The 24,281-nt window shown below is 36.5% G+C and overlaps 2 protein-coding genes and 1 long non-coding RNA gene across 4 annotated transcripts in view; 2 read left to right on the top strand and 1 right to left on the bottom strand.

Annotated features, from left to right (window-relative positions):
- The first annotated feature begins 1,769 nt into the window (after positions 1 to 1,769).
- Positions 1,770 to 11,354, top strand: LOC116296901 (adenosine receptor A1). Of its 2 annotated transcripts, XM_031705011.2 has the most exons (6): positions 1,770 to 1,930; positions 2,035 to 2,097; positions 2,379 to 2,422; positions 4,080 to 4,100; positions 4,249 to 6,223; positions 8,756 to 11,354. In XM_031705011.2, the coding sequence occupies exons 1-5, from the start codon at positions 1,805 to 1,807 to the stop codon at positions 4,313 to 4,315; spliced, it is 321 nt and encodes a 106-aa protein (XP_031560871.1). In that variant the 5' UTR covers positions 1,770 to 1,804; the 3' UTR covers positions 4,316 to 6,223; positions 8,756 to 11,354. The 2 variants fall into 2 exon arrangements, with proteins under 2 accessions (XP_031560871.1, XP_088890458.1); XM_089034332.1 differs by lacking the exons at positions 1,770 to 1,930; positions 2,035 to 2,097; positions 2,379 to 2,422; positions 4,080 to 4,100 and having other exon boundaries at positions 4,315 to 6,223.
- An 8,777-nt stretch (positions 11,355 to 20,131) lies between these two features.
- Positions 20,132 to 24,281, top strand: part of LOC116307639 (uncharacterized) — a 31,714-nt gene continuing 27,564 nt past the window's right edge. Inside the window, exon 1 of the mRNA XM_089034660.1 lies at positions 20,132 to 20,499. The gene's annotated coding sequence lies outside the window, so the exon portion shown is untranslated. The remainder of the gene's footprint in view (positions 20,500 to 24,281) is intronic.
- On the bottom strand, positions 20,137 to 21,387 carry LOC148909520 (uncharacterized). Its single transcript, XR_016120577.1, has 2 exons — positions 20,946 to 21,387; positions 20,137 to 20,531 (listed from the first exon to the last, which is right to left on the bottom strand). It is a non-coding gene; the product is annotated as an uncharacterized LOC148909520 (long non-coding RNA).

Here is a 24,281-nt window from a genome sequence, read left to right as displayed (position 1 = left end):
TCAGCTTCCGCCGCCCCTGAATACGTAATATATTTTTCATATAGCTAGTATTTTACCTGTGTTATATAATTTCTCCTGGTTGAATTCGTTTGCTGTTGTTTGATAATCTTTTTGAGGTGCTGGTGGAGAAACTATGAAACAAAAATGTAATTGTCAGCATAAAATGTAAAATGGAAATAATAAACCCGTGAATGGCATGGAGAAATGCTAACTAATGGCGTAATGTTTTCCCCAACAACTGTTTATTTGTACCATCCATTTAAATTACAATTGCAAATTATGTATCATGAGAGAAATTAACAAACTCATTAATAATTCATGAGGAAGCGCAATAGAAATCATGACCGTGAAGAGCTGTATTATTCTGATACAGAATGTTTATTTGCATAAACTTTAACTTAGATTTTCTTGGGCAGATTCACTTGTATCTTGAAATTTTAGTGAAACACAAAGCCGAACTAATACAGTATGAGTAACCGTGTTGTACACTGACGAAGTATATAAACTCTCGGCCACGTCTCGAGTTCATACAATATCCTTTACAACACGGCCACTCATATGTATATATTACATAAATTAAAACTGAAACATTTCGCTTTGACAGACACGACTTGGACACTGTTGTTGCGGGCTTCCTGTGTATATTTCTACCCATTAAATAAAGGGTCGAGGTACTAGCTGTCTAAAATAGCCACAAGTGCTAAATTAAATCAAACAGCCGTGTGATAACCTAAAGTATTATTTCATCTTTTCTTTGTTTAATGGTTGCACATGAAAAGACACACGAATATGGATACGACTCAAACAAAGAATCTTATTTTCAAAAGAATGACATGTGGTCTGAAATGGGAAAGCATTACGCCCAAGGTAAAGAGGTTTGTTAAAGGTAAAGAGTACTTTTCATACAATACCGCCTTATAGTTTCTTTTTTTTCTTTTTTTTTCTTTTTTTTCTTTTTCTCCCGCAGGCGCTTAATTTATGTCAATTCATATTCTCTTTAATATATTTTTAATGATTAATATTCTTTATTTTTCCAGTGCTGATTCTGATTTTCATTATGCACCAAGGACCCTTATTTTGAATTCCTTCAAACTTCAAGACTCCTACCTGCTTCCAACGTAACTTCCAAGTCTTTTAATATTCTGTGAGCCTCCAACAAATAGCGTTGCTCTGCAAAGAAACCAGGTACAGATTTGAATATCTATTTGCTGTAGTTAACATGTTGAAAAGAGGAAGCGCAAAACGCGCGGAAATCAAGTTTCGATTCCTACCGCTAGAATCAAGATATCACCCAATGTTTTACCTGATTGGATCGCGCTGGTGCATTTTGCATTTGTTGAACCAAATATAAAATTTTCTATTATACATTCTATTGTGTAAAATACCACAAAGACACTGGTAAATAGCACAAAGCTGATCATTTTGATCTGATCAGCTCAGCTATCGAGTTAAAACTAAACTCATTAGTCTAATTACGTGTTTATGACGTCATAATTTGCCGCGCGCGCGAGGTGACGTCATGTTTGAAATGACCAAATATGGCTTTACATCTTTGACGTCATTTTCAACATATGCATATGAACACAGGCAGCCTAACCAATAACAATAGAGAAATCGGGGGAAAAAAAATTAATATATATATATACATATACAAAAAAGAAGTACAAGTAAGACCACAAACGAGACAAAAAGCAAAAAATCGCTTTTAAACGACATTCTGTGCTACGAATCTATTTTGGGCTTGCTTTGATAGTCATTTTTACCCTGCTTGGGTCTCCTGTGCTTTATTCGATCGTGTTTCAAGATGGCGGACGGCAGAGCAAGAGTCAACAGAGAATTTCGTGATAAATTGACTGAACGAGTTCACTTCAACCTCGTTGAGGCTGGAAAACTAGGACAACAGCTAAATAGAAGCTCCAGATCTCACGAAGTAAGTAAACTTTTCCTTTCCACGTTGAGCAAACATATCTTGAACTCGAAATAAGTGAAACAAGACAGACCAAGTAATAAACACGACTTATTTTTCCCTTTTAGATTCTTGCACAAAGTACCAAGCACTATGTCAGCCAAGAAAGCTCTCTTGCCAATACCGTGGAGGTAATAATGCCAACGTTAACTTTGATAACATTGTTTTGCTTCATACTATTAAAAATCATCCCTGCAACACACACAACACCCGAGGTTCTTATTTTAAATATTTTTGAATGTAAAATATTTGTAATTATCGTACGTAATAAGATGAAGAACTAGTCCTTAAGTTTTCATATCGTTTTATTTTTTATTTTTTACTATTTAGCCATCCTTCAAAAGTAACCAAAGTGTATAAGTATATAAGTTTTAGAATTTTCTCAATTTCATTTTTACTTTTTCATTTTCAGAAAATGGGACACATGCAGCACTTGAATCAGAATATGAAATTCCAGTAAGTATAATTATATCACCTCTACATCTCGTCATTGCACAACTTTCTTGTAAATAAATGTTAAGTAGTTATCAAAGAAACATAATAGACCTCCTCGGCTCAGGCGCACTCAGGCATCATGTTTCCCCATTTCAGATATGTATCATATTTCACTTTAATTTTAGACTTGAATAGAGTTTCTCACACTGTGATTGGTCGACGACCAGTGATTCTATAATAATAATAATAATAATAATAATAATAATAAAACTTTATTTAAAGAGGGGACACACAACAGTTACAATAAAACATATCGTACTGAAAACCCAGTGGCCCTCTGAAAATTATAAAAATGGAAATGAATCAACAAAATTCAACAACAAACTAAACGTGAATAAAAAATAAATAAAATTAAGGAATGTCTTATAAAAAAATAAAAAAATAACGTAAGACGTTTCCTCCAAGCCAAGAGCACCGCAGCACAGCTCCACCCCAAGTCCTCAGGCCGCAACCTGGAAGACCTGGGGTGAAGCTGGCACGGAGCCCCCCATGACTCAGAACAAACGCCTTACTTATTCTGAGACAATAATCACTGCTCGAGAGGTGATTATGAGGTTTTTGCAAAGTTTGTTAGATCGGATGTAATGCTAAAACGTTTTTTATCCTGAATTTCTTTTCTCTGATATTCAAGTCTAAATTATACTAAAACAATTATTCCCCTCAGGCTCAGTGGTTACGGTGAATATTTACCTCGCCGCTAGAAGTCTCACGTAATAGTAAATACTTGTTAAATATCATATCATTATGTTGTTTTGAAATTAACAAATAAAACAGCTTTTTCTGTGCTCTGTTCAGTAACAGAGCATGCAGGAAGTGGCTTAAGAAGTGTAAGGCTTCTCACACTTCTTGAGTGCTTACAGTGCTTCCTAAGTGCTTTATTACTGAATGGAGCATGGAAAAAAGCTGTTTTATTCATCTTATTATATAGCTAACTAATTTTTTGGGGAATTGAATGCATTTAGGCAAAAAGAAAGAGGGTTGCAGCACTTCACTCGTGCAGATGGCATCAGCACTGTGCTCTGTTCACTAATAAAGCACAGTTTTTGGCAGATCCGCACATGCATACTATCCTAACTTTATAATAACAACTATCATTTTTGATTTAAAAATAATCATATTTATTGAAATAGTAGTAATAAATTATGCGTTCGGTGTGTATAATGAAGTAGAGAGAATAAGAGAAAAATTATTAAAACTATTCTCTCTACTTCATTATACACACCGAACGCATGATTTATTACTACTATACTATGTCTATGCTTTGCGTACATATTTACGGTGTTCAACTTACCTATAGAGAAAAAGTATCGCTCTGGGATCCTCATGAGTACCCTACATTTCATATTTTTTCCTTGTAGTGTAGTGGTTTACACATCGGACTAGAAATACCGAAGACGTGGGCTCGATTCCCGCCAAGGGCAATCGATATTTTTCTCTTAGGCCTAGGGCAAACGTCGAACTTTCCATGCACCTGAACTCATTAAAACAATGGATATCAGGTGACAATGAGCGGCATTCTTTGATGTAGTTAAGTTCGGTGCATGGAAAGTTCAACGTTTGCCCTAGGCCTTATTCTCTCTATATTTATTGAAAGTTAACCTTTTACATTTATTTGCAGATGTGATGACATACATCAAAGGTGAGTTGCTGAATATTAAAAATATTACTTGTATTGGTACTACAGGCATATTCCATATATTCCATACGTTATTCTATTTTATATCCATTATAATTTTGGTTTTTGTGCATCTGCATATTGGTAACACTGATCTGTTTTTCTCGTTTAGTTTGCAAGCTGTTGGATTCGTCAAAAGACAACTAGACTATGTATGGGTAGATGTGCCAAGGGGCTGAGACAACTGCAGTAATAAAGGTCTGAGATATGTGTAAGATGATCGGTAGTCCAATACCATATATGATGTACAAAGGGACTGAGACAACTGCAGTGATAAAGGTCTTAGATATGGTTCATGATTGGATGGTAGTTCAATACCATGTATGATTTACCAAGGGGCTGAGACAACTGCAGTAATAAAGATCTGCGATATGTGGCAGGTGATTTGGTGGTAGTCAAATACCATATTTGGTGTACCATACCAAGGAGCTTAGATAACTGCAGTGATAAAGGTCTGCGATATATGTAGGATGACTGGATTACAGTAGTTCACCACCATATTGGGGCTGAAAATGTACATATTTGTTCTTTATTTTCAAGAGACAAATAAAGTCAATGCACAAAAATGCTACTAAACTAAGAGAATCTTTTCATTATCTAAGAGGGTGACTTCTGACAGTCTGTACATTGGAGACATTTTTTGTCGCAAAGGCTTGTCATAATGGAAGTTATGTTAACTCTAAAATCTACATCTACATCAATTTACTGCTGTATGTTGCTTTATTGTATAGACACTAGTGTTTTACTGGGAAATATGCCACTCGTACTACATCCTTGACCTCAGTGACATATTTTCTATATCCTCACTAGTTAAAATATCGATTATATCTTTTCCAATATTTTCAACATAAAGTTTTTTGTGAATGTGGGTATATAATAAAAAAGAAAATTACATGTTGGCTAGAAGATATGAAGTTTATCTTCTGTCGAAAAATATTTCACTCTACAGGGGCGGTGGAACAAGGGGGATGGGGGGAGGCACATGGCCCCCACAAAATGTTTTGGGGGGTCTGGCCCCCCCAGTCACAGTTTTACGGTGCATGCGTCTACAATCAAGCAAAACAGCGGCCATTATCACATAGCGTTAAATATAATATTTCAGTGCCCCCCAAAGATTTTCAGCTCCTGCTCTAAGATAAACTTCATTTAGAGGTTATCACATGTTAAGAACTTGATATCGTTTTTATTCACGAGTTTTTCCGTATCATATCGCGAACGAGCGAGTCCTCGAGCGAATAAAAACGATATCAAGTTCTTAACATGTAATGATTTGTTTATTACACATTTAGGCTCGATATATAACACACACAAAATGTTTTATTGTCTTAAATATCCTTAACCGACTTACACCATTTCAAAATGTTAAAGAATTATACGTTTCCAATTCAATATCATTCAAGATATTAAAGCTTAATTAAAAATGTAAGAAGCACAAAATTCATCTTGAATTTGATAGAAATAAACACTAAATAGAGATTTATCTCGTCACTCTTGACTACTATCGTAGTCAAGTTACAGTTACAGTTTACCGTGAAGTGATATCGTATCACTTCACTGATATGGTTTTTATTCACGGCTTTATTTCACGGATATCGAGCTTAAATGTGTAATATATCTTTATGCCTCCATTTAATATCCTCTTTGTATGTAAGGTTTTTTGGCCGGAAAAACGACCCTCTAAGAGTCCTACCTAGCATGTATAAAGTTAATTAAGTAATTAATTAACCAAAACAAAATACTTTGTGTGACGTAATTCACTGTCACGCACAACAGACAAATTTAACTCGTGACGTAAGGAAAACAGTGAGCCATGCATTTCGCTATCAGACTCGTGTTCAGCGATTGTTTTTGAGGTGGCAAAGGTAGCATACCGTTCTATTTAGCAGGAAAAATAAATTTGCCACACATTTGAACTTTGATTACATTGGATTTGTAATTCTATACGTTCGTAAAAAATTCTGAGAAGTCCTTGGAAAACCGGAAGTCCAGTTGGAGTTCTTGGAAAACAGAGAAGTTCATTCAACAAAAGGGTATTTTTAATACGTGTGTACAAGACTTACGAACCTTCAAGCTCATTTATCAGTTGGGTAAGTACTTTTTTTGTCATTTATTGATAATTCAATAACAATTGAGAACGTATTCAATCCGCAATAGATTTTCCCCCGTTTTTTTTTAATGGAAAACGTTCTCTACCTTTGCAAGTCTTGTTTGCCGGCCGTGATCACATCCCATACATTTTTTTAACTTGCTGCTTCTCTATAAGTTAACATAAAAAAGTAATCAAAATCAAAATAATTTTTCAGTTTTCTTATACTGTATGGTAATTTCCTATTAATTTTGATCCAAGTTTACTCTTTAGTCCTTTAGTTTCGATATTGGGTTTATATTTCAGATTCTCGCCAGCGCCTAATCATATACACGAGGCACATTTATATATAGAACGCTTTCCGTTGGAGTAAAATAACTCCCCATTAATCTTTATGGGGGTAAAATGAAACGGAAAAATGGGTTTTATAATTGTCTTTCTTGTACAGTAAATTCCATATTAGGTACTAAATGTAACTTGATTTTCAACACTCTTTGAACATTATGTATAATTACCACGTCGCACGACTTATTTTAGAAGGTGAAACCAATATAGACCGATATCCGGTTGGACTTTTAGAAAATAAAAGCAGAATTGAATCTTTTAGCTAGTAAAATAGTTGCTAAAACGAGACGTGCTATCGTTTCCTTAATATCGAAAGCTTCGTTTATTAATTTTCTTTTACGGAGTCCTGCCGCCACGGATTTTGGCAATGACTTAGACGTACTTCTGTTCCATATGAGTATTTTTCTTGAATATTTAGGTCTTTTTGCTTGAGTTCTATAGAACATGTTTTTGCTTCCTGACTTTTAACTGTATCACAACTTCCACACGAATGAAAAAGGCTTATTTACTGTTAGTACCGTGACCGAACTTTTTCTTGGCATTTTCGATTTGCCGAGCATTGATTATCGCGCTCTGTGACTGGATTAAGAGACGCCGTGACACTGCTTTGTGACATTGCCTGTCGTTACACAGTCACGGAGATATAGAGCCGTTGACATGGAGAAAACTTGTACCTACTGGTAGCAGGGACACCTTTCTACTCGAGCATTTTCTATATTAAGCATTTATATGGAAAGAAGTTGTGTACCTACGAACCCGGGACAACTATCTCGTTTCAATGGAGATACGCATGCTCAAAAGAAAAAGTTGACTCGGTTAGGCGAGTTAAAGTGTTTCGCAAAGAGGGTAAATTCCCCCCCGGGGGGGGATGTAACTCTACCAGTAGGGTGACCCTTCTAGCCGAGGCAAAGTAAAATATTTCACGATGTAAACGGTCGAGACGAATTTACAAAGAAAATGGGGAAAAGTTAGCTCGCCCAAGGTAGCTCTGGGAAAAGGGTATCCCTTCTACAGGGACAAGTTTTCTCCATGTAAACGGCCCCTCTGCTTGTTTAGGCGCATTGGGGTAAGGAGCTGTGGATGGCGAGGGAGAGGGAGAGGGAGAGGTGAGATCCCGCGCACAGCCCCCACCGGCCCCTCTGGACCAATATGCAGGCTACTCTAGACTAGCCTTGGCTATTTCTATATTTTTTTGTCTTGATTTAGGTGCGTACTGTTTGGTGCATTTGTAAAGAGATATCATTACTAATTATGAATAATTCTTTAAATGTAATTTATCAAAGGTGACCCATATTACGTCGGTACCTTTTTAGCAATAGTATTCCAAAAATCTTGACCAAGAGTCTAACTAAACCAACCAGAAAAGATTTACCAATGTGTAAATTGAACACTACTTTTACCAACTCTTCCTGAGATTTAGTTTGTTTCCAAGAGTTAATTGTGTTATATATAGGAACATAGCTTAAAAATGTGACAAACATAATATGGTCAATACATTCCCGCTGAACTAGGGGAGTTGAATAAATAAACAGACCGGGGGGTACTCTTGCCCGTTTAGGGTAGGGATGTGCCGCTGAGCCCTCTGAACCCTGACCCTGTTCCAGAGTAAAAATTGCTGTAATTCATACCCTGTTCCAGAGCAAGATCGCTGAAAATCATACCCTGTTCCAGTATTGCGAAAATAGATACCCTTTTCCAGAGAGGAGAGAGCGTGATTTCATATACCCTGTTCCAGAGCGAGCGCGATTTTATATACCCTGTTCCAGAGTAGAATCGCTGAAAACCATATCCTGTTTGGTGGCACGTACCCGTATAGCGAATATAGGGGAGTACCCCCCCCCCGGTAAACAGACAAGATTACGTAAATAAACAAAATAACTAAGGCTAGCGCTTGTACTTCTGATTAAATTATTCCAAGCAAGCTATTCCATGCTTGTAGAGTAGTAAAAAAGTGGTTAGGAGTTAACAGTAGAGGCTGGGACTTTATTATCGCGGAAGCTAGAAAATTCCACAGAGTAGAACTAGGAGTTCCTATTTCATAATAAAAAAATTATGGGAATTCCTAGTTTGACCTGATAATCTGTTAAGTCCAAAGCTGAATCAGATAGGGATTAGTTGAAAGGAGAGACATATGTGGAATCTTCTCTTCACTTGATATCTATACTAATAACCCTTACGTATTCTACAGACGATGAACTTGGCAGCAAAACCATCTATGGCTTCCCTATCAACCGCAAACACGACCACTTCGCTCTCTGTCACAAATGCCTCCATGTTACTTACAATGGCTGTTTTCACTGTGTTTGGTAACGGTCTTGTTCTTGTCATCTTATGGAAAGATCCTGCAAGAGAGTTGAGATCAATGTCCAACCTATTGATCGCCAACCTCGCAATCAGTGACCTCATTCTCGGTCTATTCGGCGAGCCGCTCTTTGCATCCAATCACTGGATCGGTAACTCGACGTTGTACCTCACGTCAAGGTGTGTCATTGATCTATCTCTTGTTTCATCGTTCATGAGCATCTTGGCTTTGTCTCTGGAGAGTTACTTTATGTTGAAGACGGAGGGTCGGTTCAGGAGCTCTTTTCGCAGACTCCATGTTATAGCTTGTACTGTTGCGATCTGGACGCTCTCCACAATTATCAGTTCCCTGATCTTTGCATTCTCTGAAGAGAACTACAAATTCATTCTGGCTTTTGGAGTTGGTGCACCCATCTTTGTCGTAATGTTAATCGTTTATATCAAAATCTATTTGGTCATCAAACGAGTCTACCGCAAAGACTACAAGACTATCAGAGAAGCAGTTGACAGTAGCATTGACGAAGTGGAGCGAAAAGCAGAGAGAATTCGGGCAAAAGAACTAAAAGTTGCTTGGACAATCTTCACTATCGTTGGTGTTTTGTTCTTCTTTTGGATTCCAGCCATCGTTTCGGATGCCCTGGGGAAGTTTTGTGCTCCTGTCATGTCGTGTCACTTGGATAAGAATCTGTCCGATTCAATGGTCATTATTGGTTTCCTTAATGCGGCTTTCAACCCTGTAGTGTATTCTCTGAGAACTAAAAAGTTCAGAAAAGCGGTGCATTTGATTCTTTTCGCTTCCAGTAACAACAGCAAATCTTTGATGCCGTTGATTGCATGAAGAAAGAAGCCTCCCTTTTCCGACCTTAGCAACAACAACAACAACAACCAAAAAAAACAAAAAAAAAAAACAAAAAGTAAAAAATGATCTCATTATTAAGTACTGTTTAATAAAGGAGTGGGAGTGTTTTATCAGGTATAAAAGCACGAGGCGTAGCCGAGTGCTTTTATACCTGATAAAACACGATCTACGAGTTTTTTGAACTGCTTAAAACACTCAAACAATTTATAAGATTTTGGTTCAACTGGAGCCACCATACACGTCACGAACATGGATTTTTATACTTCGATAGAGATTTGACGTCACGGGCATGCGCAACCAGATTCAATAGAAGCTCCCACACGTTGGATATTGCGTGCCAAGGCAAAGACAGGCACGTTAGTCAAAGATCATTAGGGTTGGCTATGACCTTGATGAAGCTCTATGTCTTCATCTAAACTTGGATGCATACTTCATCCCTGATGAAGTCATCCTCATAGTATTCGAGTGGTCTTTATATAAAGATCACATGTGTCTTTATATATAATCACTTGAATACTAATGAAGAGGACTTTATCGGGTATAAAGGTTCATGCACGTGACGTGTATGGTTGCTCCAATTGGACCATAAGCTTATGAATTATTAATGAGTGTTTTAAACATATTTATTTTGTTCTTAATATATTGTTTCTTAGAAAACATGTCAAAGCTAGAAAGTGATATTCTTAGATGTTGTTGCTTCAATGCTTCCTAAGATCGAAACATTAAAAACATGCTAAATTCGATCCAATTCAATCTGTAACTAGCCGTTCAGCCTAAAGGCTGTTTCAGGGCTAGAGAAAACTGAAGCCAGTTGCACGAAGACTTGATAAAATTATCCACCGGATAAGAGTAATCCCGGCAGTATTCGGTTTATCTGCTGGATAGTGCTATTCAGCTTATGTGATCGCTCGGCTATTAGAACTGCAAGCAATGCACGACAAAGCGCCTCTGCGTCGAACAACCGGCCTCAGGTGTCATTGCATGAAAATCTTGGTATTAAAAAAAAATTAACTTAATTTTTTTATAAACTCAGAAATGAAACACAATTTTACCCCTCCCCCTGTTATAAATAAAACAACATAAACTTATACAAATTTATGCTTTATTTAATCTCCAAAATAATTTTCAGAAAATTCGCTAGAAATTCCAGCGAGAAAGTCTCGCTTGCTGTGTAGGGACAGACTCGTACCCAGTCGCTTCTCCTGTCTTATTGATCTCACGCTGTGGTTGATGGAAAGGCTTTAGTGAGTTCGCGGTGCATCAAGGAAAGGTAGGAAGAGAAAAGCGAAGGTGCTTCTTCGCGTAAACACGTTTTCACGTTAAAACACTCCGCCATCTTGAATTTGTCATCCGCCAGTCTTCACCTTTTCTCTCCCCTTCCCAAAAGCCATCACGCGCATTAAAAAAGCCTGAGTGACGACTGGGTACGAGTCTGGTGTAGGGAAAGTTAATTGAGAAGGAGAAGAGGTGTGCGAAGCACTTAAACTAACCCCGAGTAAAGGGGCCTTATCTTTTCACAATAACGAAGTATTCTTATTAAGAAGTAAAATTTTACTTGTTTGAGAAACGAAACCGTTAAGAACATTTAACTATTAAAGCATGAAATAAAAAAATTATTTTGACTGTATTCTTTATTCTTTATTATTATCTTATTTCCCGTTAGGGTATGGACGCCATAACAGCATAGCCAATAGCGCAGCGCACTGATTCTAAAAATAGCTTAAAGATTCGGACAAACATTGCATTCTGTTTAGCCGCTACGAGGATTATACGAACTGATTTTATTATTTTTACTTAAAGTTACAATAATAACCCATGTAAACTAAGATCAACTGCGATCGGCTGTGAAAATTATCTGCTGAAAGTAAACTTGTGAGTTTGTTTGTCCGAATTTCGTCTTTGTCTTCGTTTTTATGACGTTACGGCTGCGCTGCGCTACTACTGTGAGCCCTGTGTTAGCACAGTTACATGAAGATGGTCGTCACCAGCGTCTTTAGCAGGTCTTTTACATCCGCCTTATACCTGGTTATAGATTGACGACAGACGGGGCCGTTCATACGGCTTTAAGTCCTCAGATGTAACGATGGGGGGAGGGGGTTGATTCTACTTCGACGGTACGACGCCCATATTGGATTGCAAGGCATTATGGGGCGTCCGGAGAGAAATAAAGCTTTGTTACAGTAATGAGGTCGATTGATATTAACAGCTCATCACAAGAGAATACAGAAAAAGATGAATTACGATGGCACATATTACCTTTACCCATAAAAGAAAGGCAAACACGAAACTCTATAAGATTTTCCATCGTCTTGGTTTTGTTTTCTGGCAAGATGGCCGCCGTATCGTCGATGTCAGGTGCATTGGGTGACTAGTCACCCCCTTTGAAGTTGAAATATAATGAGAATAAAGGATATACACTTATTTCAATAAAGTTAGTCACCTGAAAAGCTATAAAGCTGAGGCCGACAAGGATCATGGGTTAATTCATTTTACACTTTCAACCGCTTGATAACTGTTCATGGACTTGCGAATCTTTTACCGATTACAGTCTCATCTCTTCTGAGCATCATCGAGCTGCATTTTGTATTAAAAAAGCTTTGTATATATTTGCTTTTTTTGATATGAAAAGTTTCCCATGATGCTCAGTAACCTCAGCTTTCTAGGTTTTTGGTGACTAACTTTATTGAAATAAGTGTATAAGAAAAGACCTAAAAAGGAGATAGCAAGAAAGTAGAAAGATTATGCAGAAATGGAAAGTATAATGAAAGATCTAGATTAGAGACAACCAATGAAGAAGTAAAAATAAGAATAAGGATAAAAGAGGAGGATTGCTTGCTCTATAAACTTCCATATTCATATTGATGGTTTCCACACCCGCCATGTTGGATGAACTTAACAAAAGACTTCGTCATTAGTCTCTTTTGTTATATCATCCAACATGGCCGTCGTGTCTTTTGTTATTTCCTTCTCATGGGAATGATTGAAAACCAATATTAAAAAGGAAAAGAAAAAAATTGCAAGAGTTGTGTTAGTCACAAGTGTTTAATCGCTTGAAATTGTTTCAATTACAACATTCCTGGGCTTTAGCTACTACATCTAAAGTCTAACGATTATTATACGATCAGCTACACTTGTTATGAGATGACCGCTCTCGTAGAATTGAACGGCTTGGGGATCTTTATTGGCTTCAGCTCTACTCTACCTTACTCTATTCTATTCTGCTGAACTGATTACATGAGCTATGATTATCATCATAATGATTATATGAAAGGCGTCAATCTAATTAATTGATATAATCGTAAAATCGTGATGTGGCTAAACGAATGCATGAATAAATTCCTAAGTGCGATATTCTAACGACGCGTATTACGAGTGAAAATCTAAGGCCCCGTCCACACTATGCCGGATAAATTTGAATCCGCAACTTTCACGGCGAAACCGAAAAAAAAGTTTTCCGTCCACACATGAAAACGGATATAGAGGATATGTGCTACCCCCCCTAGTTACGACCCTGAGCTCTAGACATATAATCTATGTAATCGGGAGTACAAATCTACTTGAAAAAGCTCGATTTTTGAAGGTTAATCCACTAATGCCAGATCTATCCGATCATTGTCATATTTCTTATGGAATAGAAACCCAACTTTACCCCAAAAACAGTGGAAACAAAGAAAGAGAAGAAAATAGGGAATTTTCGACAATTTCTAGCTTAAAGTGGCATACTGGAAATATCGATAAATTACAAAACATTTTAAGCACTACAGAAATGCAAGCAACGCTACGCGAATCAATAGAAAACGCAGATAATGTAGACTCAATGGTTAAGGCATTTACTGAAACCCTAACAAGCATAGGAACAGAAGCAGGTCTTTGTTCCCTAACTAAACAAACTAAAGCATTTAAAGAAAATACAGATTCACAAAAGTGGTTTGATTCAGAATGTGAAAACGAAAAGAAAAATCTTCGATCTCTTGGAAAACAAATTTGTAGGAATCCAAATAATGAACAACTTCGTAGGAATCTACATACCCATAAAAGGTCCTTTCGAAGCATGTGTAGACGTAAGAAAAACAAATATTTCAATTCAAAATTAATGAACCTTGACCTCAAAGATTCGAAATCCACCTGGAAGTCTTTGAAACAACTTTTTAATGTAGGCAAAGCAAAAAATGCAAACTCCTGTCGAGCAAACGAAAAGGACTTATTTAATCACTTCAAGACGCTTAATAGCTCCCAGACATCTGCAGTAAATACTACGGAGACCTTAGAACAGTCGCAAAGTCAAGGGGAATTAGATTTTTCCATTACAGATCAAGAAGTATATGAAGTTCTAAGTAACCTAAAGAAACATAAAGCTCCCGGCCCTGATAATATTCCAAATGAGCTATTGATAACCGGGAAAGGAAGCACTAAAAGGACACCTAACGGTAATTTTCAATAAAATCCTAGACAACGGAAAGTTTCCCTGTTCATGGAATCTAGGATATATTGTTCCATTGCATAAAAAGGACGATCCAACGAAAGCTGAAAATTACCGTGGAATAACACTCCTTTCTGCAATTGGCAAAGTTTTTACGGCAATACTTAACAAACGGCTCTATGATTACCTAACTACGAATAATATAATTAAACAGGAACAGGGTGGGTTTAGAAAAAAGCACGGAACAACAGATAGTATTTTTATTCTGAAATCCGTAATCGATAAATATGTTAAAAGTAAGCCACGGAAGAAAAATAATTTCCTTTTTTCCTGCTTTGTAGATTTTCAAAAAGCGTTTGACTGCATCCCAAGGAAAAAATTAATGGCAAAACTTGAAAATGTTGGTATAAGTGGAAATTTTCTAAGAGTGATACAATCGATGTACTCCACTGATCAATCAGCAATCAAAGTAAATGGACACATTTCTCCGACATTTTCCTGTTATATGGGTGTTAAACAAGGCTGTATGCTGAGCCCTACGTTATTTAATTTATATCTTCACGATCTGCCTGACTCATTAAATTCGTGTAACAACAATGATGTAATGTTGAATGGCAAACCGATTAGTACTCTTTTATATGCAGATGACCTGGTTCTGTTCTCTAAATCTGCTAAAGGGCTTCAGAAATATCTCGACAAGCTAGAGGCATTTTGTGAACAATCAGGCTTAACAGTTAATATAACAAAGACAAAAGTGATGGTTTTCAATAATACAGGGAAGACAATGAATAACTTCCAATTCTATTTGAACAAATCTAAACTAGAAAACGTTAAATCATATAAATATTTAGGATTAAATTTTACAACCTTTGGAAACTTTACGTTTGCAAAACAAGAATTTAAAAAAGCTGCATTAAAGGCACTATTTCAGATGAAAAGACAAATGGGTGAATTTTTCACATCCAATATCAAATTAACTATAAAACTGTTTGACTCGCTTGTTACACCAATACTTCTATACGCAAGTGAGATATGGGGTATCGAAACTTTAAGCACCAAAGACCAAGAGCCCATGGAACTTGTTCATTTGAAATTTTGCAAAATGCTCCTCAAGGTGACAAAGAATGCTAGTAACCTTGCATGCAGAGCTGAGTTAGGAAGGTTTCCGCTAAAATGCAAAGCATGCAGTAAAAGCTTTAAACTCTGGCATAAAATTATAAAGTCGGAACTACACCCAAAAAAACTTTCAGCCGAAGTCTACCAAGATATTAAAAATGAAACTAAAAAAGCCTTTTGGAGCATAAAAATTAAAACTACTTTAGAACAACTCGGATTGGGGATAATTTGGATGAAACAAAATGAACTTTCTCCAAGATGGTATGAATATGGAAAAATAATAACCCAAAGAATACATGACATTGAGAGGCAAATTTTATGGAGTAATCTCCACAATGATGAAAGGAAAGACGACAGACATAAAAATAAACTCAGAGTCTTTCGTCAGTTCAAAACGGATTATAACTTTGAAGAATATTTAAGTCAAGTCACCAATATTAAGCACAGAGTGGCGCTTACAAAATTAAGAATTAGTAACCATAAGCTTGAAGTAGAAACGGGGAGGTATAAGAGGCCTTATCTCATTTACGATGAAAGGATTTGCCCAGTGTGTAAGTCGGGAGTAGAAAACGAAAAACACTTTCTAGTTTGGTGTCCACTATATGACTCTCATAGAAACGACTTAAGAGAGTTCATAGAAAAAAACACCAGCATTAATTTCAACAATATGAGCGCTGACAGTCGTTTTATGTTCTTAATCAATTCAAAATCAGCGTCTCTACAAAGAGCCATATCAGCATACATTCATCAATGTATGCTGATACGTGAAAATGAATTAAGAAAATTACCTAATACATAGTATATATATATACCTATAATATATTTGGAATCAAACACTCATGTACTATTAGTATAAGGTGCCAAATAAAATTGTATTGTATTGTATTGTATAATTTATTCATAGGCAAAGCAAGACTATGCCCTTGCAGATAATTGATAATTGTTCTATTTTCTCCAATTTTTCTAACTAATCAAACACGACAGATAAAAGCACAGATAACAAAGACATCACATCAAATGAATGTTGTGTGGTAGTTTCTCTCACAAGTCAGAAAAGTACTCGAGGATAAAGATAAACAGATAAACATAGTTATACTGCATTTGATACTTTCTTAAATACCCAAGAAAATTGTTCGAATAGTGCTGGGATATCGAGAATCCCTTTCCGGCAAGGATACATATAACTAAAGTATGTATTATTTCGGCTCGAGCGTTTGAGCATTTTCCAATCCAAGATCCATAAGCAAACACGATAAACACATATAGATGTTATCATTTTTGCTTGCAGTACAGTGGTATTTTCAACATTTTTACAAATATTTTAAGGAGAAAAACGATTCGCCGGGACTAGTGTGGACAGTAGGCCTAACCGAATAAATACAAATTCGGATTCAAATTTATCTGGCATAGTGTGGACGGGGCTTAAGAATTAAGCATTGCTGAAACTAAAGCTAATATGTGAATATGGTAAAAACGGAGAAGGGCGTAACCAGAGGTATAAATATATGCAGCTAATCGAAGGAGCTAAGAAGTTTACTCATTTGTGAATTCAATGCGTGATGGTAGCTGTGTTGAAATATTACATACGATATTTTTTATTGCTAATGGACTAGAGATTCATAATTCTTATCTCGTTTTCTTGAGATAAGCAGTGGTAGTTAGAAAACTGACTGATCTCTTGCTTAGTTCGTCTGTAAAATATTCATTTTCTCTCTCATAACACACGTACAAACTAAATATAGTCATACCCGATCACACAAACATTGTAAGCATCTTGTAAGATAGTTTTAGCAAGGGCACTAGGACACCGAATGTGGTTGGATTTCTATAGGTTTTTTTTTTCCTTTCGATTATTTGAATTAAATTTAACGTATATACTTGTACTTATCTTGTGTCCATGTTCCTTCGCTGTCATAATGCAGACGTTAAAGAAGTAACGCTCATAGGCTATTCAAACCGTTTGACCTTTGGAAGAAAACGTCTGCATTATGACAGCGAAGGAACACGGACACAAGATAAGTACAAGTATGTACGTTAAATTTAATTCAAATAATCGAAAGGAAAAAAAAAACCTATAGAAATCCAACCACATTCGGTGTCCTAGTGCCCTTGGTTTTAGCGATAAGAAAAAGAACTGAATTTTTCTTTTCTTAAACTGATTTACTCCATAATTTACACCAGAAAATAACTAGTTTAGTACGCTTTACGATCTTACATATCTTAGTAAACGGTTTTACTGCGTCTTTGGTCAGACTGCACTCACTTCTTCCCGCGACAATTGGGTTTAATAGGTCTGCCACGTCCTTTACTGCACAATTTGCATTCTTCCGAATTCTTTATCATCACCAACCAAGGATCGTTTTCTTCGTAATCCAGCTCTTCAATGGCTTAGTTGTTCAGGAATTCTTTTTTCCCGCCACAACGTCCTTGACTGCACTCTTTCCATTGCTCAAAACGAGCCTTACAAAACACCATACTCTCATAAAGGGCGGCCGCCAAAAGTCGCGACGGGAATGTAAATTTATTATATTCGTGGATCTTAAAGTGCTAGTAGGTGTCTGTAAGACTCAAGCAAAGTGGGAAATGAAATTTCAACATCATTTGTTTTCATACTGTTTTAAAAATATGGACGGCTCAGTTTTAAATATATCGGAAATCCAAATACTGCTATGCATTTTACTTTTACAAGTAAAACATTGGACCCTAACGAACTCTTCATGTCTGTAAGAAGCATCCAAAATAAGAGGTTTCATAGCAACTCTAACCATTTTTAAATCAAAATATTTTTTAAACGGCGATACGTGTTTATAAGTACTTAAACCTAGACGATCAACGGCTGCATTTTATCCACATAAATGGCTCATGACGGGAGATTCAACTCGTTCATGTTCTTCAGATAGTGAGATTAGTACATTTACAATTGATTAATAAGAAAAATCCCTCGAAAACAATCCGTAGAACAAGCGAACAATGCTTCCAACTCGATTCAGTATGTTCAGGAGAACCCCTCGAATAATTTTGAAAACAAACGAACAATGCTTTCCTTATTTAGATGAAGGGGACAGGGTAGCTTCCTTAAGGCCGATTTAGACGGTACGATTTTCGCCTACAACTATCGTATACAACACGTTCGCGCCATCCTACAACTCGAGCCGTAGCGTGTAAATCAAGCCTACAACTCGCCTACGGCAGACTCGTGCAACACGAAAAAAAATGTAGGATTTTAAAACATGTTTTAAAAAGTTACGACAATCGTAGGTGTCATGAAAATTCGTTTTCGGCAAAGAATTGTTCAGGATTCGCCGGGACTAGTGTGGACGGTAGGCCTAACCGAATAAATACAAATTCGGATTCAAATTTATCCGGCATAGTGTGGACGGGGCTTAAGAATTAAGCAGAGCTGAAACTAAAGCTAATATGTGAATATGGTAAAAACGGAGAAGGGCGTAACCAGAGGTATAAATATATGCAGCTAATCGAAGGAGCTAAGAAGTTTACTCATTTGTGAATTCAATGCGTGATGGTAGCTGTGTTGAAATATTACATACGATATTTTTTATTGCTAATGGACTAGAGATTCATAATTCTTATCTCGTTTTCTTGAGATAAGCAGTGGTAGTTAGAAAACTGACTGATCTCTTGCTTAGTTCGTCTGTAAAATATTCATTTTCTCTCTCATAACACACGTACAAACTAAATATAGTCGACCAATTTAAAATACCCTAATATCCGATCACGCAACATTGTAAGCATCTTGTAAGATTAGTTTTAGCGATAAGAAAAAGAACTGGACTTTTCTTTTCTTAAACTGATTTACTCCATAATTTACACCAGAAAATTACTAGTTTAGTACGCTTTACGATCTTACATATCTTAGTAAACGGTTTTACTGCGTCTTTGGTCAGACTGCACTCACTTCTTCCCGCGACAATTGGGTTTAATAGGTCTGCCACGTCCTTTACTGCACAATTTGCATTCTTCCGAATTCTTTATCATCACCAACCAAGGATCGTTTTCTTCGTAATCCTGCTCTTCAATGGCTTAGTTGTTCAGGAATTCTTTTTTCCCGCCACAACGTCCTTGACTGCACTCTTTCCATTGCTCAAAACGAGCCTTACAAAACACCATACTCTCATAAAGGGCGGCCGCCAAAAGTCGCGACGGGAATGTAAATTTATTATATTCGTGGATCTTAAAGTGCTAGTAGGTGTCTGTAAGACTCAAGCAAAGTGGGAAATGAAATTTCAACATCATTTGTTTTCATACTGTTTTAAAAATATGGACGGCTCAGTTTTAAATATATCGGAAATCCAAATACTGCTATGCATTTTACTTTTACAAGTAAAACATTGGACCCTAACGAACTCTTCATGTCTGTAAGAAGCATCCAAAATAAGAGGTTTCATAGCAACTCTAACCATTTTTAAATCAAAATATTTTTTAAACGGCGATACGTGTTTATAAGTACTTAAACCTAGACGATCAACGGCTGCATTTTATCCACATAAATGGCTCATGACGGGAGATTCAACTCGTTCATGTTCTTCAGATAGTGAGATTAGTACATTTACAATTGATTAATAAGAAAAATCCCTCGAAAACAATCCGTAGAACAAGCGAACAATGCTTCCAACTCGATTCAGTATGTTCAGGAGAACCCCTCGAATAATTTTGAAAAAAAAGGACAATGCTTTCCTTATTTAGATGAAGGGGACAGGGTAGCTTCCTTAAGGCCGGTTTAGACGGTACGATTGACTGGGCCACTGTACAAAAATTTGGTTTCAAAAAACAATCTTATACTTGTCGCTTGTTTGAAAAACAGGGAAAGAAAAGCTTGTGTGACAGAGTCAAAAGACACTATTTTGGACAGTAATTATTTAGTCATAAATCTATATTTTTAATTAGGAATGCCTCGTGTACACATAGGAATGTAATTCTTTAGTTAACTGTTTGCGTGGAAAATGCGTAAGCAAGAAATAATTTCCGTACGTAATTACATTACAGTGAGTCATGCCTAGGTTTGGCGCTTGTTTACGTAAGTTCGTGTTTGGGACATCCTGTTTGCGCCTAGGGCGTGCAACATTGCATAGGATGTGTAAGGTCTTAAGAATGCAGGTTTTTCCATAAAAATAGGCCCAAACTAAGCTTAAATCAGTGTAGTAAAAGTTCTTGAAGACGTTGCGTTGTCTACGGATATTTTCACATATCAAGACAAGGAATTCTCTACGATGTAAAGGTATGAATCTTTGAAGCCTTTTACACTTATACCTAGGATAGATTTAGGACAAATCTATGTTAATATCGTTAACTAGTCGTTATATTTTATAGCTTAGATTTTCTACATATTTGTTAAGCATTCGTTTCATGTTGTAGTAATTCTAGTCGCATTAGCGCGTAATTTAGTACAAAGTTATTCACGCAGTAGTAATTTAGTAATCACGCTGAGTGTATCTTGTCTTTTAAACTCTTTAAAACGTTTACTATAGGATCGCTACCGCCTTACTCACTTGTTTAACCTTTTTACTGCGATAAATAGCCTTAACTGCGGGATAAAAGACCTTTTCTTTCCAACCTTTAATTTGTTCGCTACTTAAACTCTACACTCAAGGTCATTGTCGCGACCGCGTGTTCAGTAAACCGTGTAATTCTTAGTTTGTCATAAACAAAGGTTAAAATACTTACCTAAAGCCATAGTTAACCTCTAGTCAATTTTTCCTATTGCTTTTTCCATTGGTTTAGTTCATTTTAAACGGTTTACCGACTTGTACATTAAACTTTGCAACCTAGTAATTTTCACTCGCGTATTGTAAACACTGCTAATCAGTATGCAATATTCAAATTACCTGTGACGTAATTTACGTATTTCCGTTTCTATTTATATCTAGCAAAACTGTATTTTATTCATAACTTTTTAGCTATTTAGATAAGCTACAAATTTATTTTATCTCATTGTAAATATTTTTCTTGTTTTCATTAGAGATATCCTGTAATCTCGTTCCCGTTTTTTTTCCATGTATTGTAAAGTTGTGTGAATTTTTCAATAAATTCTTTTGTCAAAACCACTTGCAATCTGATTCATAGCTGAGCGCCTTGCCGCCGGTTACACTTGGAATTAAAAAGAAAAAGAAGCAAAACTTTTCAATGTGGATGACAGTACAGAACGAGTAGAAGAAGATAAATTTTTGCAGTTTTTGGGAGTCCAAAACAATAAATATGTTTCCGCTAATTCCAAAGTCAGCAAAGATTTCAAGTCTCGATTCTTATAAAATAAAAGCTATAAATGAGAAAATGATCTCAAAAGGTTTTTAGCATGAAACTTGTTGGCTCAGTTTTGTATTTTTAGATAAAATTAGAGATTCATCGGACTGGAGGGGCGGGCATTTGACCATTAGTGGAGCATGAACAGTGGGGCATTTGATCATTTTGTTGGCCCGCATGGTGGGGAATTTGACCAATTTTTTTTCAATTTTTTTGCCAGGGGGGGGGGGGGGGGGTGGGACTGACTCATACATTAGATCAAGAATTATTTCTTTCAAATATTCTCAAAATTAGCATTTTTTTACTTTGTAGCCTTCAAAAGTTCAGCATTCATGTTAAACTACAGCTTACAGGTAATCCTGTCATGAAATACAGGATTTTGAAGCTGGAAGAAACTATTAATGTTGTATTGTTTATCGAACGAGAACTCGACATGACTTGTGTATTTTGTTGAAGTCCCTTTATAGAACCACTTTATTATTTTCTTGGATTTTAGCTTTTTACGACGAAGCTAGCTCGGTTAATGCTTACTGAGTTTCCAAGAAATATTTCCTTGTGAAAATTTGGAAAGTTTAGCACCACAAAAGTCACAATGAATTGATAAAGGTAGGTTAAAAATGACGAAAATTGCAAATAACCCTTTGTTTACTTTGAATTAAAAAAATTTCCGTGTTTTTACTAGAATTTTTTTAAATTATTATTTTTTTATTTTTTATTTTATTTGCTACAATTCGTTGTTTAAGTATTACCCTTCAACCTCTAATGCTTGTTTAGCTTATTGCATCTCTTTGGTGCAAATTTTCGAAGCTTTATAGATATAGTTGAATTTAGGACATATTTACTAACCACGGCCGGACAAACGATGATTGTACCCGCAGAGATTTTGCAGGATATTTGGTAACTTCAATGTCCCAGAACACTTCCCACCAAGCCTCAAAAAATTTCCCGAAACGTGTGGTCAGCGAAAACGATTCGAAAACGCTGCTTGTGGACGCGAAATTTCCGGATACGGGGTGGACGGGGTCTTACAGAGACCTACTCTTATAAGTGAAATACCTCAATTCTACTAGAAGCCCTGAAATGCACGGAACATTTATAAAACACAATATATACAAAAATATGAAAATAAAAAGCACACACACGATGCGGAGAATTACTAGCTCGCAGGCAATCATTTTTACCTTTCTTTTTTTGTTTCACTAGCGGCCATCTTGTTTTGACTTGGGAAGAACTGGGGTGTATTTTTTCGGTATTTTGCTATACATAACTCTTTGCGGGCACAAGTAAAACTTATCAATGAAAACTTGTTGTTTGATAGCCTACACGATCAAGGAAAACTTGTGAAATAAAAACTGTCAAGGAAATTGTTGATCCGCCTACACGATCAAAGAAATTTGTCAAGGGAAACTAGTTCATGTAAATGTGGCTTTATATAAGAAAGAAAGTATTCACCACAAGTTGAGTTGTTCTTATTATTGGGACCTTGTTTTGCCGAGTCAACGGTTTTATTAATTGTTTCAACGTGTTGTACACCAATGGCGTAGCCAGGGTGGCCAGGCCATCCCCGCCTCCCCCTCCTCCTCATCTCCCTCCCCCTCTCCCCCTCGTGGCAACAAAATGGCGGCTTTTTAGATTTTATAAGCTAATTCCATTTTTTTTTTTTAATGGATTTTATATATTCTTATATTTAACTTTACTTTACTTATTGGAAAAATAAAACGTAAAACATATTATGATAAGGCCGTTATTTTATTTTTGGCTCGGAGTTTCCGCGGGACGCAAACAAAATGGCGGATTATTTAATTTTGCGCCCCCCCCCCTCCCCTCCCTTCCCCCTTCTCCCTTCTTAAAAATCCGAGCTACGCGGTACACAATAGCCTTATCTGAGCTTGAGACAGACTAATGAAGGGATAATTTTATGATAATTAGAGTAACCTATTAAAGCCACCTCAAAAATAATTGAATCCTCCACTTTTCTACTAGAAAATAGCCCCGTAACTAGGACACCGCTAGACCGCGACTTTTCGCAGCCGTCTGTTCTTAGAGTATGGTTTACATGTATGTTCGGATATAAATTAATAAATTAATAGGATTTAGAAGGTGCTGGCATTTCCACAAAGTGGCTCTTCACCCATTCCAATTCCCACCACCTCAAAAATAATCCAATCCTGGCTATGCCCTTGTACACAACAGCCTTACCTGAGCTTGGGAGAGACTAATGAAGGGATAATTTTATGATAATTGAAGTAACCTATTAGAGCCACCTCAAAAATAATACAATCCTGTCTATGCCCTTGTACACAACAGCCTTATCTGAGCTTGCTCTTTTACTCGGAAGGACTAGCGTCCGAAACGTTAGTTTTTTCATCTATTTTCACGGTGTATAATTTACCCTTTTATCATTACTGTTTCATTAGAAACACCGACGCAGTTCACACTAGATTTTAGCTAGTTTTCTCTTCTTACCTGAGATTGGGAGAGAATAATGAAGGGATATTTTTTTTAATTAGAGTAACCTATTAAAACCACCTCAAAAATAATTTAATCCTGTCTACACCCATGTATTCGATAGCCTTATCTGAGCTTGGGAGACACTAATGAAGGGATAATTTTATGATAATTAGAGTAATCTATTAAAGCCACCTCAAAAATAATTGAATCCTCCACTTTTCTACTAGAAAATAGCCCCGTAACTAGGACACCGCTAGACCGCGACTTTTCGCAGCCGTCTGTTCTTAGAGTATGGTTTACATGTATGTT

The sequence above is a fragment of the Actinia tenebrosa genome, unplaced genomic scaffold (assembly GCF_029948245.1).
Source record: "Actinia tenebrosa isolate PJP-AT-01 unplaced genomic scaffold, QUT_ActTen_1.0 PGA_scaffold2__45_contigs__length_23673736, whole genome shotgun sequence".
In the NCBI taxonomy this organism is placed as follows: domain Eukaryota; kingdom Metazoa; phylum Cnidaria; class Anthozoa; order Actiniaria; family Actiniidae; genus Actinia; species Actinia tenebrosa.
Note: the sequence above shows the minus strand (reverse complement) of the source record. Positions and strands in the feature narration are given on the sequence as shown.